Source organism: Glandiceps talaboti, chromosome 15 (assembly GCF_964340395.1).
Source record: "Glandiceps talaboti chromosome 15, keGlaTala1.1, whole genome shotgun sequence".
NCBI classification, from domain to species: Eukaryota; Metazoa; Hemichordata; class Enteropneusta; family Spengelidae; genus Glandiceps; species Glandiceps talaboti.
Window position 1 is genome coordinate 8,126,155 of NC_135563.1, and position 22,500 is coordinate 8,148,654.

General features: G+C 36.8%; 4 protein-coding genes across 4 annotated transcripts in view; all 4 read left to right on the forward strand.

Annotated features, from left to right (window-relative positions):
* Positions 1-4,199, forward strand: part of LOC144446913 (alpha-tocopherol transfer protein-like) — a 13,809-nt gene extending 9,610 nt beyond the window's left edge. The window contains exon 6 of the mRNA XM_078136758.1: positions 3,920-4,199. Within this exon, the coding sequence (XP_077992884.1) occupies positions 3,920-4,120 (201 nt within the window). The 3' untranslated portion in view covers positions 4,121-4,199. The remainder of the gene's footprint in view (positions 1-3,919) is intronic.
* Positions 4,200-7,606: 3,407 nt separating this feature from the next.
* Positions 7,607-10,360, forward strand: LOC144446914 (alpha-tocopherol transfer protein-like). The gene is made up of 4 exons (XM_078136759.1): positions 7,607-7,982; positions 9,267-9,457; positions 9,840-9,950; positions 10,160-10,360. Exons 1-4 carry the CDS (start codon positions 7,607-7,609, stop codon positions 10,358-10,360), a joined length of 879 nt encoding a protein of 292 aa, XP_077992885.1.
* A 1,455-nt stretch (positions 10,361-11,815) lies between these two features.
* On the forward strand, positions 11,816-16,475 carry LOC144446915 (alpha-tocopherol transfer protein-like). Its single transcript, XM_078136760.1, has 5 exons — positions 11,816-11,872; positions 13,388-13,771; positions 14,124-14,314; positions 15,220-15,330; positions 16,248-16,475. Exons 2-5 carry the CDS (start codon positions 13,393-13,395, stop codon positions 16,473-16,475), a joined length of 909 nt encoding a protein of 302 aa, XP_077992886.1. The 5' UTR covers positions 11,816-11,872; positions 13,388-13,392.
* Positions 16,476-19,827: 3,352 nt separating this feature from the next.
* LOC144446916 (alpha-tocopherol transfer protein-like) overlaps positions 19,828-22,500 on the forward strand; it is a 2,740-nt gene continuing 67 nt past the window's right edge. Inside the window, exons 1-4 of the mRNA XM_078136762.1 lie at positions 19,828-20,203; positions 20,612-20,805; positions 21,510-21,620; positions 22,310-22,500. The exon at positions 22,310-22,500 is cut by the window's right edge and continues 67 nt beyond it. Of these exons, the coding sequence (XP_077992888.1) occupies positions 19,828-20,203; positions 20,612-20,805; positions 21,510-21,620; positions 22,310-22,500 (872 nt within the window). The remainder of the gene's footprint in view (positions 20,204-20,611; positions 20,806-21,509; positions 21,621-22,309) is intronic.

Here is a 22,500-nt window from a genome sequence, read left to right on the forward strand (position 1 = left end):
CTAGTTCAGGTGGTTATGTTTCCCGTTGTTTTCCATATGGTCTCTGTGGTATTTATTTCTTCCAATCAGATGTACAGCCATTACAGATTGGAAGAATAGTTTTATATTGTCTTGTTAACTTAATTAAGGTGAGTTTTCGCATCCACTATTACTTCTTGTGAGACTTCACGATTTTATTATTTTTTCTCTCGAATACGTAAGAAAAAATGAAAATGAAAAACTGGGTGGGGTTGGGTAACCGGTAGCTGCAATAGTTGTAGCGTCTTGTTGCGGTTTTGAGGGTTTTTTCGTCTGTTTCGTCAAAAACGGCCGCCAAAAATGCGAAAGAAGACAATTTTGAAAACGAAGGTCGTTGATCACGCAGTCACATTTGCCGAGATCTCGTAGCCGCGAAAGTTTTCAAAATTGTCTAGTTTCGCATTTTCGGCGGCCGTTTTTGACGGGGGAAAGGGCAGATCGGGGCGTCGATTGTGCTGCGGGGGATTCCTAAGAAGTGTTGCGGTTAGGAAATGTCAGATTTTTCCGTAGGTAGGTCGATATTTTGGCGAAAATAGGGATTGATACGTGCGATACCGATCCGCATCGGATCAGCTGATTGGAATCCCTGCACTAGGAATTGTAGCGTTAGGTGCGGGTTTAACACTAAAACTTAAAAAGTCACCAAAACAGACGAACAAACCCTCAAAACGCACCAAGACGCTACAATTATTGCAGCTAGGTAACCGGAACCAAACAATTTTTTAGGCCTAATATACCTGATTTTTAATGTGGAAAGTTTCGCATTATACCCAACCAGTATGCGACTACATGTTTATTCGGTGTGATAAACTACCACAGGAAGATAAGATGCTGGGTAAATTTTAGTGTAGGAATTACATATATACTCACCAAAATGGCAGTGACAAACATCAACTTCTGTGCCAGGAACGCCATTCTCGCAGTCTTCAGTGTGTCAACAGGTGTATGGACAGTAACGAATTCAAAACGTTTTGTGAAATTCAGGCTGAGGTGCAGTGTCTTATATAGGATCACAAATGTAAAACATTTTGCAAATCTACCAGTGGAAAATTCCAACCATTGTAGGTTCTGTTGTCTATTGTATTGTGATTCGTCAAAAGTCATTCTTATTTTAGTAAAATAGTGTTTTTGTTGTATAGGCAACGTTTGGTGTCCTTTTACATTCTTTAAAGGGATTTCAACATACACCAGAATGGTTTATTGATTGATTGATTGATTGACAGCGAGTCAGGGATCACTTCAGTTTAACAAACACTAATATTTCAAACTTTGTGTATCAGATAATTAAAAAGTATGAAAATGCTTAAACAATCTCAAATGTTACCACTACCTTGCCCTATCATTCAAAATGTTCACTTCATATCACTTTCTCTATGTTTGTCAGTCAGCTTCAGCTTACAGTTTTAAATTTCTGTTTTCACCCCCTCCCCTCCCCCCTTGACGATATTGTAGTATAATTTATACCATACCAATTCGCCATTCCTTTTTTTTGCCATAGTACAATTGTTTATTGCATCAACCCCTAATACATATTTACCATCCATACTTTAAGGACATTAATTCGATATTTTTGCATTACAATTTACACAAAATGAACATTTTCGTATCCTTATTTGTGAAATCTTGAACAGGAGAAAATAAAATGTTGCTGTAATATGCTATTCTATAGTGGTCGGAGTATACAACAATATTGTGATCAGACAGTCGTGCTCAAGGATGCATAAAGTGCAACTTGAGGTCACAGTCCCTCTAACACGAGGTGAAAGATATCATGAACGTAGCCTTGAATCCATAGGTGTTGGGATTTTTGCTCTCGCAATCTCCGACCACGCCTTGCCTTTTGCTGTAACGGTTGTATTCAAACCGAAAATTTGATAAGATTTCCCGCGGTGACGCCCAACCCCATTTCGATACGCTTATGTTCATCATGAAATTTATCCCTTTGTGATTGAATGATCCTTGGTGACGCTATTGACGTCATCTCACCGGCAGCGGGAACAATTTAGAACCTAGTAAGAATGTGTGTCTTTATTCTGACCATAGTTCCATTTCAATAAAAGTAAACAACCACTTGCAAAAGGCCAAGCGTGGTATGGGAATACGAGAGCAAAATTCCCACACAACTAGCCATGATTCTATCTAGGCTATCCTGAACTCCATATGTTTTCTCGTCTTTTGTTGAACAAATAAAGTTTACAATTGTAACATAGCTTCATACCAGTATATCTACATCTCAGTATCACATAGGCTACATTGATCAATGATAGTCTGGCACTTCGCAATGTAAACTGTAAACAATTTTATTGTGTTTGTCTCTCTATTGACATGGGAGAAAAAACACATCTGGAGAGTCACAATTAAAACGGTAAACAATCGAAATGTGTATGCCTGTCTCGCGAGTAAAATTTTATTAGTGCCATCCTTTCTAATACCATTCCTTCTGCATTGCTGCAAATATTTTGACCTTTTTGGAAAATAAAGACTAACAAACATATAAATGCCACCAAACCCTTTAAATCATATCTGCCTGTTTAAAAGCGAATTTAATTACTTGCGTATACTTTTGAGTGTCATTGTATGTTTTTCCTTCTGCAGTGCTGTCGATATTTTGACCTAAGAAAAAAAACGTGTATGATGTAAAAGCCCACATAAACGAAATGTCAATATACGTATATATATATATATATATATATATATATATATATATATATATATATATATATATATATATATATATATATATATATATATATATATATATATATATATATATATATATATATATATTCAATATAGTTATAGTTTCTCCGACAAAGTCGACTTCTAAAAGCTTATTCGACTTCTAATGACAGAAGTGATACTTAAAGTACTGTACTGTAAGTATATGAAGACCCGTGATAGAGGGACTGTGCCCAAACATATTGTCATGGAGACTTAGAACTGAAAATAAACACCTAAAACTAGTTCGACAATTTTGAACTCTCCACAGGAGATTTCGTCTTAGCTCGCAAATGCTATTAAACGATGTAATAAGACTGATAACAAGGTTTGATGTTGAGATAGACACAATAAAGATAACACACAGACATCCCTAATACAGTGTCTGTTCTGAATTTTGTTACATTTGTATTTGTTTTGGTTTGGAAAATACAGAGCATAGACTGTGTGTAAGGGATATTTGTGTGTTATCTTTATTATGTCTATCTCAATATCAAACATTGTGATCATTCTCACTAATCTTGATACATTGTTTACAAGTATTTGCAAACTGAAGCGAAACCTCCTCTAATGACTAGATTTCTAGTAAGTTTGCGTCTATGAACCCGGTTTTGTCAATGAACCCCGTTGCAAGGTGTATAAAACTAACACACTGCCACCACAGATGAACTAAAACAGAGCAGTTTACATAAATTAACATATTCTAGCATACTACTAGTATAGTACAAGCTATTTTTAACTTCATATTATCGTCGTAAAGCTCGTGCCTCTTTACGGCACCACATAAGATATGTTAGTTTTCATTTTGCATGCGTTAGCGGAATTAATCTTGCATACACTTACTAGCGAGAATCCTGACAGCCTGCAAAAGGGTTGAAAGAAAGACTGCCATACAGGTTAAATTTCTAAATTCCATAAAATTAATAGTAATAATGAAAACAATAAAAGTTGGAGTTATTGTTGGGCACAGACAGTTCAACAAAACAGTGTGTGTGTGTGTGTGTGTATGTGTGTGTGTGTATGTGTGTGTGTGTGTGTGTGTGTGTGTGCGTGCGTGCGTGCGTGCGTGCGTGCGTGTGTGTGCGTGTCTCATTTGGCAACACGTCTGACACCAAAACCATGTCATTACAACATTATAATTTTAGGGTAATATAATTTTTACCTTCTCTTTTTTTCTGAACAGATACATTTCCATAGTGAAGAATACGAAAATTTACATAAGCATGTTCCATCATCGATCCTCCCCAGTGACCTAGGGGGTCAGATACCCGAATATGACAACACAGAATGGGTGAATAAAACACTCGCAGCAGAAGAAGAATTCATTTACAATGAACAATTCGGTTTTATTAAATCTAAAAAGAAACATGCGTCAGGGAAATAAAGAAGCTGTAACAAAAATAAATAAATGACAGGGTAAATTTTACAGTACTCTATTATATGATGACAACTTATGACACTCCCTCATTATGGCAGATAAAATCGTGGTTTTCACACAACTGAAGACATGTCCATAGTTGGTGAAATGTACTCATGATTTCACACACAGCTGAAGACATGTCCATAGTTTGATGAAATGTACTCATGATTTCACACACAGCTTAAGACATGTCCATAGTTTGATGAAATGCACTCGTGATTTTCACACACAATTCAAGATATGTCCATATAGTTGATGAAATGCACTCGTGATTTTCACACACAACTCAAGACATGTCCATAGTTGGTGAAATGCACTCGTGATTTCCACACACAACTCAAGACATGTCCATAGTGGATGAAATTCGCTGGATATTTTCCCATGCAATTGAAAACATATCCACGGTGGATAATATGCAGCAGTTACTTCCACATACAACAGAACACATTTTCATTGTTATAGTGGTGCCATATACTCCTGATTTTCACGTACAACTGAATACATTCCCACTTTATAGGAGATGAAGATACTCGATCATAGACAACTGAAGACATTTCCATATCATGGTGAAAGAAGTACACTCATGATTTTCACTCTCAACTGAGAATACTTCCACATTTCCCACTGTGTGAAATAACATATACCAAGTCTATGTTCACAACTCAATAAACTGCAAAACATTAAACAATGTGTAAAATGTTTGTTATTGTACGTACAATAACAAACTTTTTACACTTTTTTGCATCTATTTTCAATGTATTGAATTATGAACGTGGACTTTGTATATGTTCTTTCACATTATTTTTTCTAGTAGAAAAACATGGTGATGCTGTTTTATCAAATAAAAATCCAAAATAAATACCAAATTCTCATCCATATGGCCACTTTAAACCACATACTCTTACTTGTCTGTGATGTAAGTGTAAAATTTAGTCATTTAGTCATTTACCCCTTTTTCGCTACTACAAGGCGTAAAAGCCAACTAAACAGTCTGGCTTGAACACTTACAAATGTACATCTCATCTCCCATGATGCAATGCTAGTAAGGTCACCATCCATTGTACCCAAGACCTTGATGTACACTCACTTCACTCTAACGAATATTTGACTCGCAGCACTCTCTATACGTGTAGACATTTTTGACACCGTCCACAGGTACGTCGTTATATGAATATCCTGTCTGTGATAAACTTTTTCCACTCCGAGTGGTATTTGTAAATATAGTTAGGAAGTAGAGTATATACTGAAGTGTAAGTGGTAGAACGAATATACTATATGTAGAAGTATGTCAAATGAATGCATTTCTTAAGTGACATTTACATTATGTAGTTAGGCAAGGTCACTTTGGTTTGTTATATTTCGAGCTTTAAAAATTGATGGTTTGCCATATCTTAACTGGTTGTGTGTGTGTGTGTGTGTGTGTGTTTATGTGTGTATGTGTGTGTATGTGTGTATGTATGTATGTATGTATGTATGTATGTATGTATGTATGTATGTATGTATGTATGTATGTATGTATGTATGTATGTATGTATGTATGTATGTATGTGTGCATGTGTGCATGTATGCATGTATATATTTGTGTATGTATGTATGTATGTATGTATGTATGTATGTATGTATGTATGTATGTATGTATGTATGTATGAATGTATGTATGTATGTATGTATGTATGTATGTATATGTATTCATGCGCGCACAAGAGCGTCAACACACATTGTCACGAGATTAGTTCATGCTTTTATTCATGTTCTGTACGATCACATAAAATAGCTCTATGCGTGCGAATAGAATCTGTTTTTGTTCATTTTTTTAATTCAAAAACAAATATGTAACATGTGTTCCTGCACAGTAATATCTATGTTGGAAAGCTTTGTATTAAACATTGCATGGATTATGGCCGTACGAGAGGCAGACAGGTTACTTTGATTTGAATATCATCATTCAAATACCACTCCCTCTATAATATGGGATGATTGGACTTTACAACAAAAAATGTCAAACCCAACATAATTGCCATTTTACGAAACTGCATCAATATGACAAAATTTGTATTTAATATCCAAATCGAGATGAACTATTTTTTTAATTAAATGGTACGTAACATTGAGTTAAAAACCTGATCGGGATGAACGGATACTATTATTTCAGATCGATACAATGCCTTTCAATCGCATGTACTGAAATATTGCCGTGGACAACTTATTTCTGACCCCTGGCCTTTTTTTGGTAGGTTTTTACGAGTAGATTCAGCATATGCATGTTGCGATATGTGCGCCATGCTATAGCTATGTTCAAAGGTCATCGGAGAATACACCCGATTCAACGTGATTTGTGCTATTAAAATCCACCTTTGTTTTTTCTTAATGGTGACCTTCTTTCGAATGTGTTTGAGTGTTATATCAGCCTTCTACATTTTTTATGAGAATTTCACTTTGGGTCACTATAACTATAGTCTGAGCTTTAACACTGAAAAAGATATTGTAAAACCTTTGCCAACTCTCTCAGAGGTAACTGGTCGTCCAATTAGTGCGTAAGACATATAGAATCACAGCTGATATAAAATATTCGTTGTTTTCTTCAACTAGATCGATGTTTCACAACACGACAAATTAAACTTAAAAACAATATCCACGAACTTCAAAGTAGTCAGCCGAGTACACATTTTAATATGGTATTTGTGGTAATTTTTTTTCAATATGCACGTGATATAACTTGGTTTGTTATTCATATGGAAGACCGACATTTTGCGCATGTAGCCATACAATGTGTGCACAACAGCGGCGAATTACAAACAAAAGTGAAAAGTGCTCCCTATGATGCTAAAAAAATACATTATAGGAATTACTCTTGATTGTCGTTTGCCGCTGTCAACTTTCGGAAGTTAGACGTACACCTCAAGGTAACTTTGAATTGTATTCGCTATTTTCACCAGACCATAATTTTTCAAAATATTACAGCCCTGTCTGGGTTTTTTTCAATCACTATTCTTGTTTTAGGATATTACAATAATAATGTAATTATTTTCAGTACTGCAAAATTGAATGATGTCCACTTGTTCTATTTTGCCATGTTCTATAGACAGTGGAGACCTCCCGTGTAGGGTCGAAGCGTCAACTTTTTCGCCATACTTTACAGCAAACCTGAGAGTGGTATATGTTCAGTATTGAAGGAGTCAATTTCCTCTCGTACCATCCTAGTATTGCCATCTACGGCAGTCCCCCTCCCACAACCAGTCCGTGTTTCTCTTTCAGTCAACATGGCAGTTGACTGAGGAGAGAAACTGTATATTGCTGATGTTGTATTTATATTTCGCGTCGATGTACACATGACAACTCCGTCCATTCATGTTAGAAAAATACAACACACTTTGAATGACCAAACCTTTGCAGCAATACAATGTGTACAAGTCCGTCTCTATATCCTGCGTTTCTCTTTCAGTCACCATGATGACAGAACAAGCCAGACAACCCTACAAATGTACACTCAGTGAGGCGACATTAAAGAAAGCCAAAGAAGAGTTGAATGAAGATCCTTTGACTAGAGAAGAGAAATTAAATGACTTGATAGAAATGTTTAAAACCAGACCGGACATAAGATTCCGTCAAGATGATGCATTCTTGTTGCGATTTCTCAGGAACAAAAAGTTTGAGGTTGATAGGGCATTTAAATCATTGGTTCACCATTATCAAGTTAGACGAGATTATGGAGAAATATTTACAAATTATCGACCATCCTTTATAAAACACTACTTCGATCTGAATCAGGCAATGGTTTGCCCTGGTAAAGACTCGGATGGAAGAACAATCCTCGCAATCAGGCCAAGTAAGTTGTTATTCCAGTAAAAGCCAGTTAACCCGAAACGACAAACAGTCCCCGTTTTCACATTTTATCGTCTGCCGTGACAAAATCTTGCTAAGTAAAATTGCCTAATTTTTCATCAAAATAGACAAAAATTTCAGTGCAATTATTGCATTTTGGGCATCATTTAAAGATATCTCACAGAGAGAAAATGTAGAAATGTTAGTGGGATGTTTGTCGTGCCAAACGATAAAATGTAAGTGTTTGAAGTGACATTTTTTGTTCAACCAGCTGATATAATGTAGCGATGCTCGTGAGATTTTTGTCACTCGAACTACCTTTTGTTTCAGAAAAGCTAAACGTGTAGCATAGCTAGCATCGTCTGGCTCAACAACACATTTGCAAACAAAAAGTACAGTACTGTATAACCACCGTAATGTAACAATCTGCTAAGATCATACTAGCATGTAAGAAAAATGTAGCAATATTATTACTACGAGTTTGGGCGAGCTAGACCACACTCTGTTTCAGGTTAAATGGTTTCAATTGTAATAGGACTGAAGTGACACATACGAAGCAAATTGTGAAAATAATGTCGATGAGATAACAATCAATATGAAGGGTTGGAGTTATTAAAAGGTGTTCAAACTAATGTTAATACCAATGACATTAGTGCAACTGTTTTTTCTTCCAAATTTAGCATTAGAATTATTGTTATTAATTACTTAAGAAGTTATTTACCATCACAGTGCGATTGGGGTGTGATTTAATTGGTTTACGCGTTTAGGATACAGGACCAGGAAATTATCCTAACTCATCCACCCTTCTCGAGCCGAGCACATTTATCATCAAATCGTTGGGGAGAGACATTCGTGTATATTCAAACCGAGATCACAAATTGGTCTCCTCAATCGTCAATAACGATGATGATACAGGCCATTTCATGTTAGTGTTCACTGGCTCTGTTTGATACAACCATGCAGAACCCAATAAGAAACTGCACATGCGACACTTGATAAAGATAGTAGCAAAATTGAATAAATATGGCGACATGTTGTCGGGCATGTTGTATATGAAATGGACTAAGGTGCTACCATGCAGACATCAAAACATAGGCGCACGTGTGTCTGCGTGTCTAGTACCTTATTATTTTATTTAGACAAAATGTAGCAAGCAATTGCTATCTTGTTGTCTCAAAGTGTAGCATGTGCAGGTTCTTCTTGGTTTCTGTGTGGTTGTATTAAAAAGAGTCAGTGAATACTAATATGAAACTGGCGGTATAAACGTTTATGTACTTCTTGAATCTAGATATGGCAACCAATGATTGTTCTCTGCTCGACTGCATAAGAGCCATTCTCATGCTGTTAGAAACACTGCTACAAGATGAAGACATACACGTGAATGGCATTGTCTACGTCATCGACTGTGAAGCAATTGATTGGCGGTTTCTTAAACAAGGAAGTCCTTGGGTAATGAAGAAAATAGTGGATTCTTATGTGGTAGGCATACATAGAAATCTAACACATACATCAAACATACATCATCAGAAATACGATAATTATCACAACACTTTTTCGTAAATACCGAATCTATGACTGTTGTCAACCGTTACATATTCGTGACTGGTTATTACCTATAGATAAAGTTATGAATATACATTGTTAATCTAATACATATTCATTGTTCATCTAATACATATTCATGTACCCATTGCTAGCATAATAGACGTGACAATTTGGTGTTTCTTGGCGATTGGGCGAAATTTATGCGATGTGAAATCAAGACATGATTCATCAACAGAACCCAAACTTTATGAAAATACCCTTATTTCCTGGGGCGATGTTCCCTTTTTAGCATTGGTCTTTTTCTTTCCATCTACAGAACTCCGTGCCGATAAGAATCAAAGGAGCTCACTCGGTACGACCGTCAGGCTTTTTCAAGGCTTTCTACACCATAGTAAGACCGTTTCTCCCCGATAAGATAAAACGAAGGGTAAGTATGTATGCACTACTTATGGCGTGGGTGTGCGTGCGCGCGCGTGCATGTGTATGCGTGCATGCATGAATGAATGCATACATGTCGATTTTAAGACAATGCACCAAACACCAAAACCATACATGTCGTTGTAAGCTTACCATCATAATTCCAGACCAGATGAATTAAACATTTCTTTTTTTCATTTTATCTGTTTTGCTGAACAGGTATTTATCCATGGCGACGAATACGAAACATTACATAAACATGTTCCATCATCGATCCTCCCAAGTGGCCTAGGGGGTCAGATACCTGAATACGACAACACAGAATGGGTGAATAAAACACTCGCAGCAGAAGAAGAATTCATTTACAATGAACAATTCGGTTTTATTAAATCTAAAAAGAAATATGTTGCCAGGAAATAAAGAAGCTGTAACAAAATAAATGACAGGGTATAGTTTACAGTATTATGTTGAAATCTAAAGATATAGGCTGATGAAAGGCGGATAACAAATACTTCACACACAGAACTGAAAACATACATATATATCCACATTGCTATATATGAACTGCACTTGTAATTTACACCCAAGGAGACATTTACACAAATGAAATACACTCGTGATTTTCACCTACAACTGAAGACATTGAGTCACGAATGAAAAACACTCGTGATTTTCACCTACAACTCAAGACATTTCGAATTCCACGACTGAAAAACACTTGTGATTTTCACCTGCAACTGAAGACAATTCCACGAATGAAAAGCACTCTTCAGTGATTTTCACCTCCATCTGAAGACATTTCCACAGATGAAATACACACGTAATTTTCACTCACAACTGATGAAGGTATTTCTATGAATGAAATGCACTCGTGCTTTTCACCTACAACTGAAGACATTTCTATGAATACACCTATTAAAATCAAACTAAAGTTGATGAAATGCATCTGTGATTTTCTCCTCAGACAATATACTGTGTTGATTGCCTGTGTTATATTATCACTTACTACCAAAGGCGTTGGTAACCTTTGCTGAACAGAGCGTTGCCATTGATTTTTGTCTTTTTCTTTAATAACACAGGGCAATTGTGCCTTTTGAAGTGTGGGTTGTCTGGTGTGTTGCTTTGAATAAGAGAATAAATAGAGTCCGAACTTCAACATCGGGGTGGGGTGGGGGTGTAGCCCTCTCAACGGCAAGAGGCTAGGTAACCGAGACTACCATGTAATTCGGTACATTGTTGATGACAAGGCAAACCTATGGGGCGAAACGACCAAACCGCTGGGGCGAACTGGTTATGGGGCGAAACGACCAGACACCGTTGCAACAACCGATGTCTAAAAAGTTGGTGATGACTACTACGTGCTAATAAACACACCAAACCAATCGTTCACTCGTAACCATGCTTATTATTATCATAACTTATATTGTTCACACAGACAACAAATCTAGAATATAAAAGCACACAACACACTGTACAGCGACGGACAGTCAAGGACTGTCGTTGTGCACTCACACGATTTGTGTGTGAAAGACGTTGTTTACTTTCTCAAGTAGAAACTAACTTGCCGTGCAGTTCACATACTGCATGTATTGATACTAGTACTGTATCATTAGGAATGTGGGTAGGGAAGCACTATCCGAAAGAGAGAACGATCCCTGGGGAACGAGTTATATGTCTCCAAATTGAAAACAGGACTATTTAATATTGGAAGTTACGTTTTACAACCTAATTAAATATGTAGATGTATGTTTATGAGTCATCGCTCCTCGAAATATATAAGAATTTAATGTGTATGTCGTGTCTTGACGTTCACGGTGACACGACGTAGGTTTATTTCCCGTCATGCACTTCTGTTCAGGTCAAGTATACCACTTTCGTTGAACACACAGATATCTGACTGTGTTTGTCTAAACCATTTGAGGTCAGCTAACGGTAAGGATAACGGTTTGTTTTTAAGTCTTTCTCATTCATTGTCGCGGTGAAGTAGGTAAACGTTTGTGTACAAAAATACGTCAGGTAAAAAACTAGTGTTGTGACGTACACAAACTCAAGCTTATACGTCCGGGACATGAGGTGACCTATTTTTTCTGGGATCGCTACAATAGAACGACGTAAGGTCAATAGGGGGGGGGGGGGGGCGACACTGTCAGAAGGAGTTGTACGCTTGCAATGGTTAAAAAATGTTGCCTCCGCCAGAGGTCATTTTCCTCAGTTTTTTTTCAGTGTTTGTCCGTCTGTTTGTGACATCGATAAAATGTGTTGTATGGTTACTATAGTAACCAAAGTTCAGACCAGATGTTACAAATTTACCTTAGCTGCAATAATTGTAAATTTGTAGCGTTAATATTGACTATGCCTTGAATGTTTTATCAAAAGTTTTAATGTTTATGGTTTTGTGTTTCGAAAATCACAGCTTTAAAAAAACCCTAAAAATAACGCTACAATTATTGCAGCTAATGTTTACTACTGTATATTTGTGTGTCTGTCTGAGTCAGGTTCTTTGTGAGATACTAGTATCTAACAATGTTATGCATGAATTTACAGGAACTCTGGAAAGATTGGTTAAGCTAAGCTATATTAGAGACAGGGACTTTATTTTGGTGAATATTTGATTGAGGGCACTCTAATTTATTTTTATCTTCTAAGGGAAGGTGATGGTATGCGTCTGTCTGTCTGTCTGTCTGTCTGTCTGTCTGTCTGTCTGTTTGTCTGTCTGGCTGGCTGGCTGGCTGTCTGTCTGTCTGTTTGTGTGTAATAAGTGTAATTAGTATGCACATGGCTTTCATTAAAAATAATCAGTAAAATGATATGCAAATAAGTAATTAATATGCACAGCTTTCATTAAAAATAATCAGATCTGCACATAACTACATGGAATATGTGTACATATGCAAATAAGTGTAATTAGTATGCACATGGCTTTCATTAAAAAATAATCAGATCTGGACATAACTATAACTATATAAAACATGTGTACCGAAATTAAAAATTCATTTGAACAGACAGTATTTGAGATAATGTTGGTAAACAAGGCTAATTATGCAAAGTACTTACTGTGATTGAATCCAGTGCAAGGAAAAAATGAACATTGCACCACCAATAGACTCTCAATCTGCCAGGTATTAGCTCAGTTAACCAAATCCTTCTTTAAGTAATATAAGGAAAAATATTGTCAAATGATATGCAAATTAGGTCATTACAATGTATAGAATTTTACTCAAAAAATATTAACTTCTTATTAGCCTACACACATAAAATAGTTGTACCAAATTTCAGTTCAGTTGAATTAACTGTTTTTGAGAAAATGATGATACACAAACAGGCATGCACACACATGCGTATATACACATATACACACATACAGACAGGCTGAACATAACAGAACCAGAACATAAGTGCCCCTTATATATTATCACTAAATTCACATATTACTAATTTTCTCCTTAGCCACCATGATGGCAGAACAAGCCAGCCAACCCTACAAATGTACACTCAGTGAGGCGACATTAAAGAAAGCCAAAGAAGAGTTGAATGAAGATCCTTTGACTCGGGAAGAGAAATTAAATGACTTGATAGAAATGTTTAAAACCAGACCAGACATAAAATTCCGTCAAGATGATGCATTCTTGTTGCGATTTCTCAGGAACAAAAAGTTTGAGGTTGATAGGGCATTTAAATCATTGGTACACCATTATCAAGTTAGACGAGATTATGGAGAAATATTCACAAACTATAGACCATCTTTTGTAAAACACTTTTATGAATTGAAAAGTGAAATGGTTTGTCCTGGTAAAGACTCGGATGGGAGGTGCGTTGTTCTAACCAAAGTAGGTAAGTATACCAGCATATCAAAATATGTGAATTGTTGTAATTGAGTGTAATAATGGCCTGGCATTCACATTGGTTGAGGAGACTTATAGATATGGACCCTAACCAAAAACGAAATTTGTGCAAAATATAACTTCAATATTAAGATAGATTTATTCATACAAAAAAGTGAGTGTTAGAATTCTGAGCCCAGTGACATTTAAATATGAGTTCTTGAGCCTTCCTGATATTTGCATCCATGTTGTTACATGTAAATTAAAAATAACACGATTTACTTAATATTCCATTGTCACTTAAGGTTTCATCACTTGAATTCTCAACAAGGTTTTCTTTTCTATATTTTAATCTAATTTAGAACTGGACCCAAGAAAATGCAGTGTTCTTGATAGTGTGAGAGCACGCCTAATGATGTTGGAGACAATGTTATCAGACGAAGATATACAAGTCAATGGTATAGTATACATAGTTGACTCTGAACGACTTGACATGGGGATTATGAAACAACTTAGCCCATTCCTAATGAAGAAAATTTTCGATTCATATTTGGTAAGAGTTAGCCTGTGGTGCAGGTTAGATGGTCGACATCTCTCCACTCAGGCTGTAAAGTCAGTGGTTTGGCCATCATATTCATCATATAATCATATGTTCATATTAGAGTTTATTTGTACAGAGGTCACATTTCTGAATACTGATAACTAGGTCACATCCGGGTAATTTGACAAACAATGTAGGCATCATATGACTTTTTCAACCAATCAGGTTCCAAGCATAGTATCGATACAAATGACCGAGTTTGAATTACTGAGTTCACAGGCTGTGTGGAGAGAATACTGAGTTCTACCAGGTCAATCATCCAACCTACTACAGTGGCAACTATGTATTCTGCACTGTATATGTACAAGTATTTCACACCCATATATTTGTATGTCGGTCGTAAAAGTATCCTGAGATGATGATAACTGACTGAAACTCATTTGCATATATAATTTAATGTTACATGTATATCATTATGTTATATGTATATATTGTACCTATCACCTGTTCCAAACTGGTTGTACAACCCCTTTCAAGTTACTGTTCACCAGCTCTGTTCTATACAACCATGCAGAAACCTATAACAAACTGCATGTTATGCTACGCTTTAAGATAGCAAGATTGAATGACTACAGGTTACACACACAGTTTCTTGTGACATTTTGTCTAAATGAAATGAACTAACCTGCTGCCGTGCAGACATCAAATGCAGACATCAAAACAATGGTGACCGCATCAAGATGCAGTATGTTTAAATGGTTTATTTCATTTATAGACAACATGTAGTAAGAAATCTTGCTATCTTGGTGTAGAACAGTTTCTTATTGGTTTCTGCGTGGTTGAATCAAACAGAGCCAATGAACAATAACTTGAAACGAGCTGTAAAAACCTGTCTTTTTTCACAACTCTCACCTCAGAAAGCCTTGCCGATGAGAATTAAAGGAGGCCATTTCATTAATCAGCCGGGAATCTTTAAAGCTTTCTATGGATTAATGAAACCTTTGCTTCCATCAAAATTAAAGAGCCGGGTAAGTATTTTGTTCATGTTCGATTGTTACGCATAATATAGTAGTCCTTGGGGTTAGACAGTTTATGAAATATATAGTTCAGATGAAGATAATTTGATATTTTTAATCGAAACAAAATAGATTTTGGAATCCGTTGTGCATGAGCATAAATTCATAGAATTCTGCTTGATTGTGAGAAAGTTTTTAAGGATTTTCCAATGGTGTTAGTTAAAAGGAGAAAGCCGTTTCAGGAAATAGATGTGTTTTCATAAACTTTGGGTTATACAGAGTCATTTTTTGATTTCACATCACATAAATTTCACATTTTGCACTAGTTCAACACTCATGGGAGTTAGCAGGCATATTTATCAGATGTACACTGAATATTCATGACTCCTAAGTGCTTATTACCATCAGATAAAGTCATGAATATTCAGTGTCCAGCTAATAAATATGTATGTCTGCTAAGTCCCATCAGACAAAGGCTGACTAGTATGAGAGCAATAGAAGTGAAATAGTTCCATTTTTAAATGACTCTGCAGAACCCAAGGTTATGAACACATATTTATTTCCTGGAGTGACGTTTCCCTTTAAATGGGTGTCACACCAGAGTTTGTATTAGCAGCCCTTTCAGCTCTCGAACAATGACACCTGACATGACTAAGGGGTCAGCTCAGTTGTATAGTTAGAAGAACATTGTGAATTATCAACCTGATCAAATATGGTAAATATCAATTGATGTATTTGTGCCATACAAGTGTAAACATATACCTCAACTATTCGCATTGAAAGTGTCCCCAAGTGTTGTATTTGTGCTCCCAAGCCAACTACCCCTTCTCCAAACAAATATGTTCGTGCAACCAATATATGTTGAATAGTATAATATGAAATGGCTATTCCCGACTTCATCTTATTTTCCGTTTTTTTTCTTCTGATAGATACATTTTCATAATGATGAATACGAAAACTTACACAAGCATATTCCATCATCGATCCTCCCCAGTGACCTAGGGGGTCAGATACTTGAATATGACAACACAGAATGGGTCAATAAAACACTCGCAGCAGAAGAAGAATTCATTTATAATGAACAATTCGGATTTATTAAATCTAAAAACAAACATGTTCCAGGTAAAGCAAATAAAACTGTTGATCTTTCAACATAAATAAGTGTCACTTCCACAAAAAAATCCATGTATAGTACTTAATTTTAAATTTTAATATGTATTATTCACAAATCATGAGACAAAGTAAATTATCCATTGATTAAATAATAAAGACAATGAAAAATATGTGGTCATTGTGTTTTGTTTTACGAATTCTGAAACATATTTTGTCTCTTGTTGAATGCAATGTCAGTTGCTTTGGTGGGTCATTTGTCAGTGAAATAAACATTTATCGCCTATACTTACACATGCAAGGGAACAGGACCTTGTTTAGCTTCCAAAAGAATGCTAATTATGTTTTAGGTCTGTGCCTGTCTGTCCGTCTGTCTGTCTGTCTGTCTGTCTGTACGCATGTATGTATGTATGTATGTATGTATGTATGTATGTGTGTGTGTGTGTGTGTATGTATGTCTGTCTGTCTGTCTGTCTGTATGTATGTATGTATGTATGTATGTATGTATGTATGTATGTATGTATGTATGTATGTATGTATGCCTCTGTCTGTCTACTATCTTGAGATATTGACCAAGCATGCAGCCATAATTGCAGTCATAAAAGTGTCCCTATTAAAACTGACTTACTAGACTAATCTCACGATAGTTAATAGTATCTTCGACACTACGATGACAACTCTCTGTGAAGCAAACCTTTTCTAGTACACAGTTGAAGATACTATCTAAAATTGGTATTGTACAGCTTAATATTTCCTCACATGATTTGATGAAAACTCATTCATAGTACTGTCTGGGTCATGACTCTTTCCTCGTTTTAACTTTCCGATGGCATTATTTTCCATCTTGTGTACAATTAGACTCCAATTCCTCAAATATTGTGTTTTTGGAATCTATCTGTTTTCTCATACCCTATCTCATGTTCAACTGTTGGTGGTGATAAGCTTTTGAAAAACTCGAAGAAATTAGTCTGATTTTGATCTTTGATTACCCTTACATGGTGGCTAACCTCTCAAGGGACAACTGTGTCTTGAAATGGGGTTTGATTCCAGAAAATGATTACACCTTCTGGTGTTGGAACATGGCAATCTTTTGAAATTAAACTTCTCTGGGATTATGTTTCTTCAAATGAGCAAGCATGTCCCCTTCAGTACGAAAGTAAAACCTTTTATGATTATGTTGAGCGTATCAAAGTTTACCCCTTTTTCATTCAGTAAAGTTTGGTACTCGTTCGTTTTACTCCCCGATACAATACACGTTAATGTTTTACAGAAATGGGGCATGTCGACCTCAGACTACAGCATTTGAGGAACGGTCCTTCTCCAAGAATCTAAATACAAAACATATAATAACATGTGAATAACATACGTATTATCGGTTCTGCGTTCCTGTAAATCGACCAAGACATGGTTCAGAGATACATGTAAAATAGGTTGTGCGTATATTGCATGTACATTTAACGCAGGTGCGGTCTCAGGACAGTATGGTAGTATATGCGACTAGCATGTCATCACGTCAGCGCTGGTCCTTGTTGAATTATTGCATTGTGAGTATTACTCACACAAACTTGCAACGATTCAATGGTATGTCGTCATTTATAAATCAACCATTAATTAGGAATCGTTGAACCGACTATAAAAATAGCCCCTGGTTTTACCTGACCATTCTCATAACAAAGGTCGCCGTGTATCATACGAGAACGTCAACTCACCGCTTCACACTCAAAATACAGGTAAGTCGTTTTGAATACGAGACATACTAGAGTTTACCCACGTCATATCAAGATCACATTTAAAACGAATAGAAATATCAGGGTTTTCAAGTTTTTGTGTGTTTTTTAATATTCGCATTTTTCAATATTTGTGACCCATACGAGACAACGCTATCCGTGCCTACATCATTCCAATTCAATATTGACACGTTCTCGCCAATTGTCAGTTTTATAAAACGTATTAGCTATTTTGTTGAAGGGTGTCGAGATTTTTGAGTTGTATATCTTTAATTGACATTTTTCGAGTTTATCATATATGGGTCAGGGGAAAAATCATGGACGCTGCGGCTGATTTCATCATGGAAATTCACTGTACGGTATATTGTCACTAGCGCTCAGTGTGATTACCTGAGGCCTACCTCCTTTTTATACAAAGTTGAATATCTACCTTTGTGTGCCATTAATTTCTCGACAAAAGTCCATATTGCGAAATCGTTAGATAAATGTTCGTATTTTGAACTCTGGTTTATCAGCACCGCACATCAGGGATAAGGGGGTCAAAACGCCGTCATTTGAAGTTGAAAATGTGAACGATGTGAACACGTAGTGTCATATTTTACAAAGATACAAACATTATCAACCACATTTTGATTTTAAAAAGTCGTATTAAGTGTAATAGCGTATTCCTGTTCATAAAATGCAAATTGTACAACTATAGTTGTCACATGCATAATACACAGAGACTGTTATAGTATAGAAGTCACGTGATACTTGGGAGCTGTTTTTGCTTGTCATTCAAATGCATGCAATGTGCGCTGTAAACGCAATATTTATTGATATTGCATAGACATGTTGTGAAAGTCCGCCCCCCCCCCTACAATGACTCGTCGTTGTGACTCATATCAAACACGGGGACACGTGGATGGTGACGTAATGCTGTTGGACTAGAACTACAGACGAAAAAAGGTCAAATAAGGTTACTGGACTTAAGCGACGTTATCAGAAATGATGACGTAGTGGAAAATTCTCTTCTAAGGCTATCCACTGAACATTAACGGTGTTAAACACTCTAAGTGTTACACCTGCATTACCGGGACTTTTGGTGTAAGATATACTGCCCGTTTCATGTTACTGGTCACATGCTCTGTTTGATACAACCGCCTAGAGCGCCAATGTTTTGATGTCTGCATGATAGTAGTTCATTTCATTTAGACATCAAAATGTAGCAAGAAACTGCATTCATTCAGTCTTGCTATCTCGAACTGTAGCATGCGTAGGTTCTTCTTGGTTCAATTTCTAGGCGGTTGTATCAAACAGAGTCAGTGAACACTATTACATGAAACGGGCAGTACTTCAATGTTTCGTTTGACCAATTTCTGGATTTCCATACTTGCTCATGCGTACTAGTAATATAAATAATTTTGTATACTAGTATTATCGAGAGCAAAATGGAGACCAAAGGTGTCAGTGCCTCCAACAGATTGATTTGCAAATGTTAAAGTCGTAGTAGTAATAACAATAACAAATTTTGTTGATAGTGTTGTTGTTGTTGTCGTTGTTGTTGTTGTTGTTGTTGTTGTTCTTCTTCTTCTTCTTATTTGTTATTGTTGTTTTTGTTTTTGTTGTTTTGATATCATCTTCATCTTCATCTAAAACTTAAAATGAGATGTTTCATACTTTTTCAGTCAAAATGTCGGAAAAAGCGAACCAACCTTACAAGTGTACGTTGAGTGAAGCGAACTTAAAGAAAGCTAAAGAAGAGTTGAACGAGGATCCAGAAACTAGACAACAGAAAATAGATGAACTACGCGCCTTGTTTAAAACCAGACCAGATATCAAATTTCGCCCAGATGCTGCGTTTTTACTGCGATTTCTGAGAAACAAAAAATTCAACGTGGATAAGGCCTTCAAAATGTTGGTTCATTATTACCAAGTTCGTAAAGATTACACCGATATGTTTGACAATTACAAACCGTCAACCGTCAAGCAAATTTATGCCATACCAAATTCCATGATTTGTTCAGAAAAAGATAAAGAGGGAAGAACCATTCTCGTCACAAAAATAGGTAAGATCGGACATTGGACAGGCCCTGCCTTTGCGTAAATATGCCCCTCTTCCGATTCCGTCGTGCTAAAAAGTGACCCCACCCCCAAGTTCCTTTCTCTAAAACATCATCTTCGACTCCCCCAGGCTTGTTAAAATATCTACCTCATGTGCGTTCGTTCGTTCGTTCGTTTGTTTGTTTGTTTGTTCGTGCGTGCGTGCGTGCGTGCGCATGTATGTATGTATGTATGTATGTATGTATGTATGTATGTATGTATGTATGTATGTATGTATACATGACACACACACACACACACACACACACACACACACACACACACACACACAAAGTTGGTCTTATGGTCTTTACACTTCTCAGAGACGCCGAAACGCTGTTCCTAACGTTGACATTTTTTCTATATACCACAAGGTAACTGGGACCCTGAAAAGTTTGATATATTTGATGGCATAAAAGCTCAACTGATGTCATTGGAGGTTTTATTATCCGATGAAGATGTGCAGGTGAATGGTTTGGTATTTGTTGCTGATTATGCAGGACTGAATAAAAAGCACATGAAACATTTGGGTCCCTTGGTGATGAGGAAGATGAACGACGTTTACATGGTAAGGCACGATAAAATCCTCATGGAAATATGCTGAAAATGTCAATTTTCTGGTTTGGCTTAGTATCGCTTTCCTAGCCTCTGCCACGGGGGGGGGGGGCTCTCTTTCTCCTGGAGTGGCAGAAGTCAGAGAGGCTGGGTAACCGAGGCTAGGTTTGGCTAAGTAAGCTATTTCGAAGGATCCATGATTTGCCTCTAGTGTCAGTTATTAGTAATATAAGTAAATTAGTATGAAAATGACTTATTCGTAACATATCAACATTTTCCACCTGCACTGAAATCTCGTATCAATCAATTTACATAAAGCTTTAATTTATTCATTACACAACCGAGGGCGATTTGCATATCATACATATTTAAGATAAAAAATATTGAGAATGACATTTTTTGAGTTTCTCGAGTTCACAGCGCCCGCACTCGAACAAGGCCCGGCCTAGTATTTTTGTTTTATCAAATTTTGGAATATGAGATGGAGATGTTCACAAATTATTTTATTAAGACTTACATGATCTTACCAGGCTTGAGCGCTATATACTGTACTGGACTCGAGCTCTCTCACAGTCTGCTGGCTTTGTTCAATTTTCAGTATTTTAAATTGAATTCCAGTCTGTCAGCAAGGGTATATGAAATATGACGGCTGTTGTACTTTGATGTAGTGAGAAGCAAATCACTTTTTTGAAAACATTTTCTGCATTGTCTTCCCAGAATGCAATGCCGCTCAGAATGAAGGCTATACATTACGTCAGGCAACCAGATCTGTTTGAAACCCTCTTCGCTTTTATAAGACCATTGCTGACAGAGAAGCTAAAGAAACGGGTAAGTATATTATGTAACTATGGTGATATGGTTGGTCCTTACAGGAATGAATGGTTACTTTGTATGTTCTGTGTCATAATTATACTTTGAGGATGGAAATTGTTACTGCTAGCATTATTGAGAGAGAGAGAGAGAGAGAGAGAGAGAGAGAGAGAGAGAGAGAGAGAGAGAGAGAGAGAGAGAGAGAGAGAGAGAGAGAGAGAGAGAGAGAGAGAGAGAGAGAGAGCGGGAGACAGACAGACAGACAGAGAAAGAAAGAGACAGGGCGTTAAAGACAGAGACAGAAAGTGAGAGGTCTAGACAGACAGAGAAACAAAGAGGCAGAGACAGAGACAGACAGGGACAGAGACAGGCAGAGAGACAGAGAAACAAAGAAAGACAGAGCGAGAGAGAGTAGGAGGAGAGAGAGGAGACAGACTGAGAGACAAAGGAAGAAAGAGACAAAGAGACAGACTGAGACAGAAACAGAGAGATACATGTAGACAGAGGCACAGAGACTGTCAGACAAACAGGCAGACAGAACAGAAATAGTCAGGTTGCCAACTGTGGTCTAAACCACAGTCTGTGAGTGAAGGTGTAAATCGTAACGATACTAGTACTGTATAGGAACTAGACTAAAATAGAGATAGATATAGATACTTAATTTGCTTCCAACCATGGTTGACAGAATGTTTCGCCTCTCTTTATAGTTACACTTTCATGGTCAAGAATATGGCAGCCTACACGACTACATCCCATCTGCACTTTTACCTGCTGAGTTAGGGGGTCAGTTACCGGACTACGACAACACAGAGTGGGTGAACCAAACGCTAGCAGCTGAGGAGGACTTCATCTACAACGAACAGTTCGGATTCCTGAAATCGGACGAAATCTTAGGGAA

Bases quoted from the DNA above. Each gene is read 5' to 3' on its own strand.
- LOC144446915 (XM_078136760.1), top strand. From the start codon at position 13,393: ATGATGGCAGAACAAGCCAGCCAACCCTACAAATGTACACTCAGTGAG. The intron at 14,315-15,219 runs GTAAGAGTTAGC...CTCTCACCTCAG, and splicing joins AAATTTTCGATTCATATTTG to AAAGCCTTGCCGATGAGAAT. The intron at 15,331-16,247 runs GTAAGTATTTTG...TTCTTCTGATAG, and splicing joins CATCAAAATTAAAGAGCCGG to ATACATTTTCATAATGATGA.
- LOC144446914 (XM_078136759.1), top strand. From the start codon at position 7,607: ATGACAGAACAAGCCAGACAACCCTACAAATGTACACTCAGTGAGGCG. The intron at 7,983-9,266 runs GTAAGTTGTTAT...TCTTGAATCTAG, and splicing joins AATCCTCGCAATCAGGCCAA to ATATGGCAACCAATGATTGT. The intron at 9,458-9,839 runs GTAGGCATACAT...TTCCATCTACAG, and splicing joins AAATAGTGGATTCTTATGTG to AACTCCGTGCCGATAAGAAT.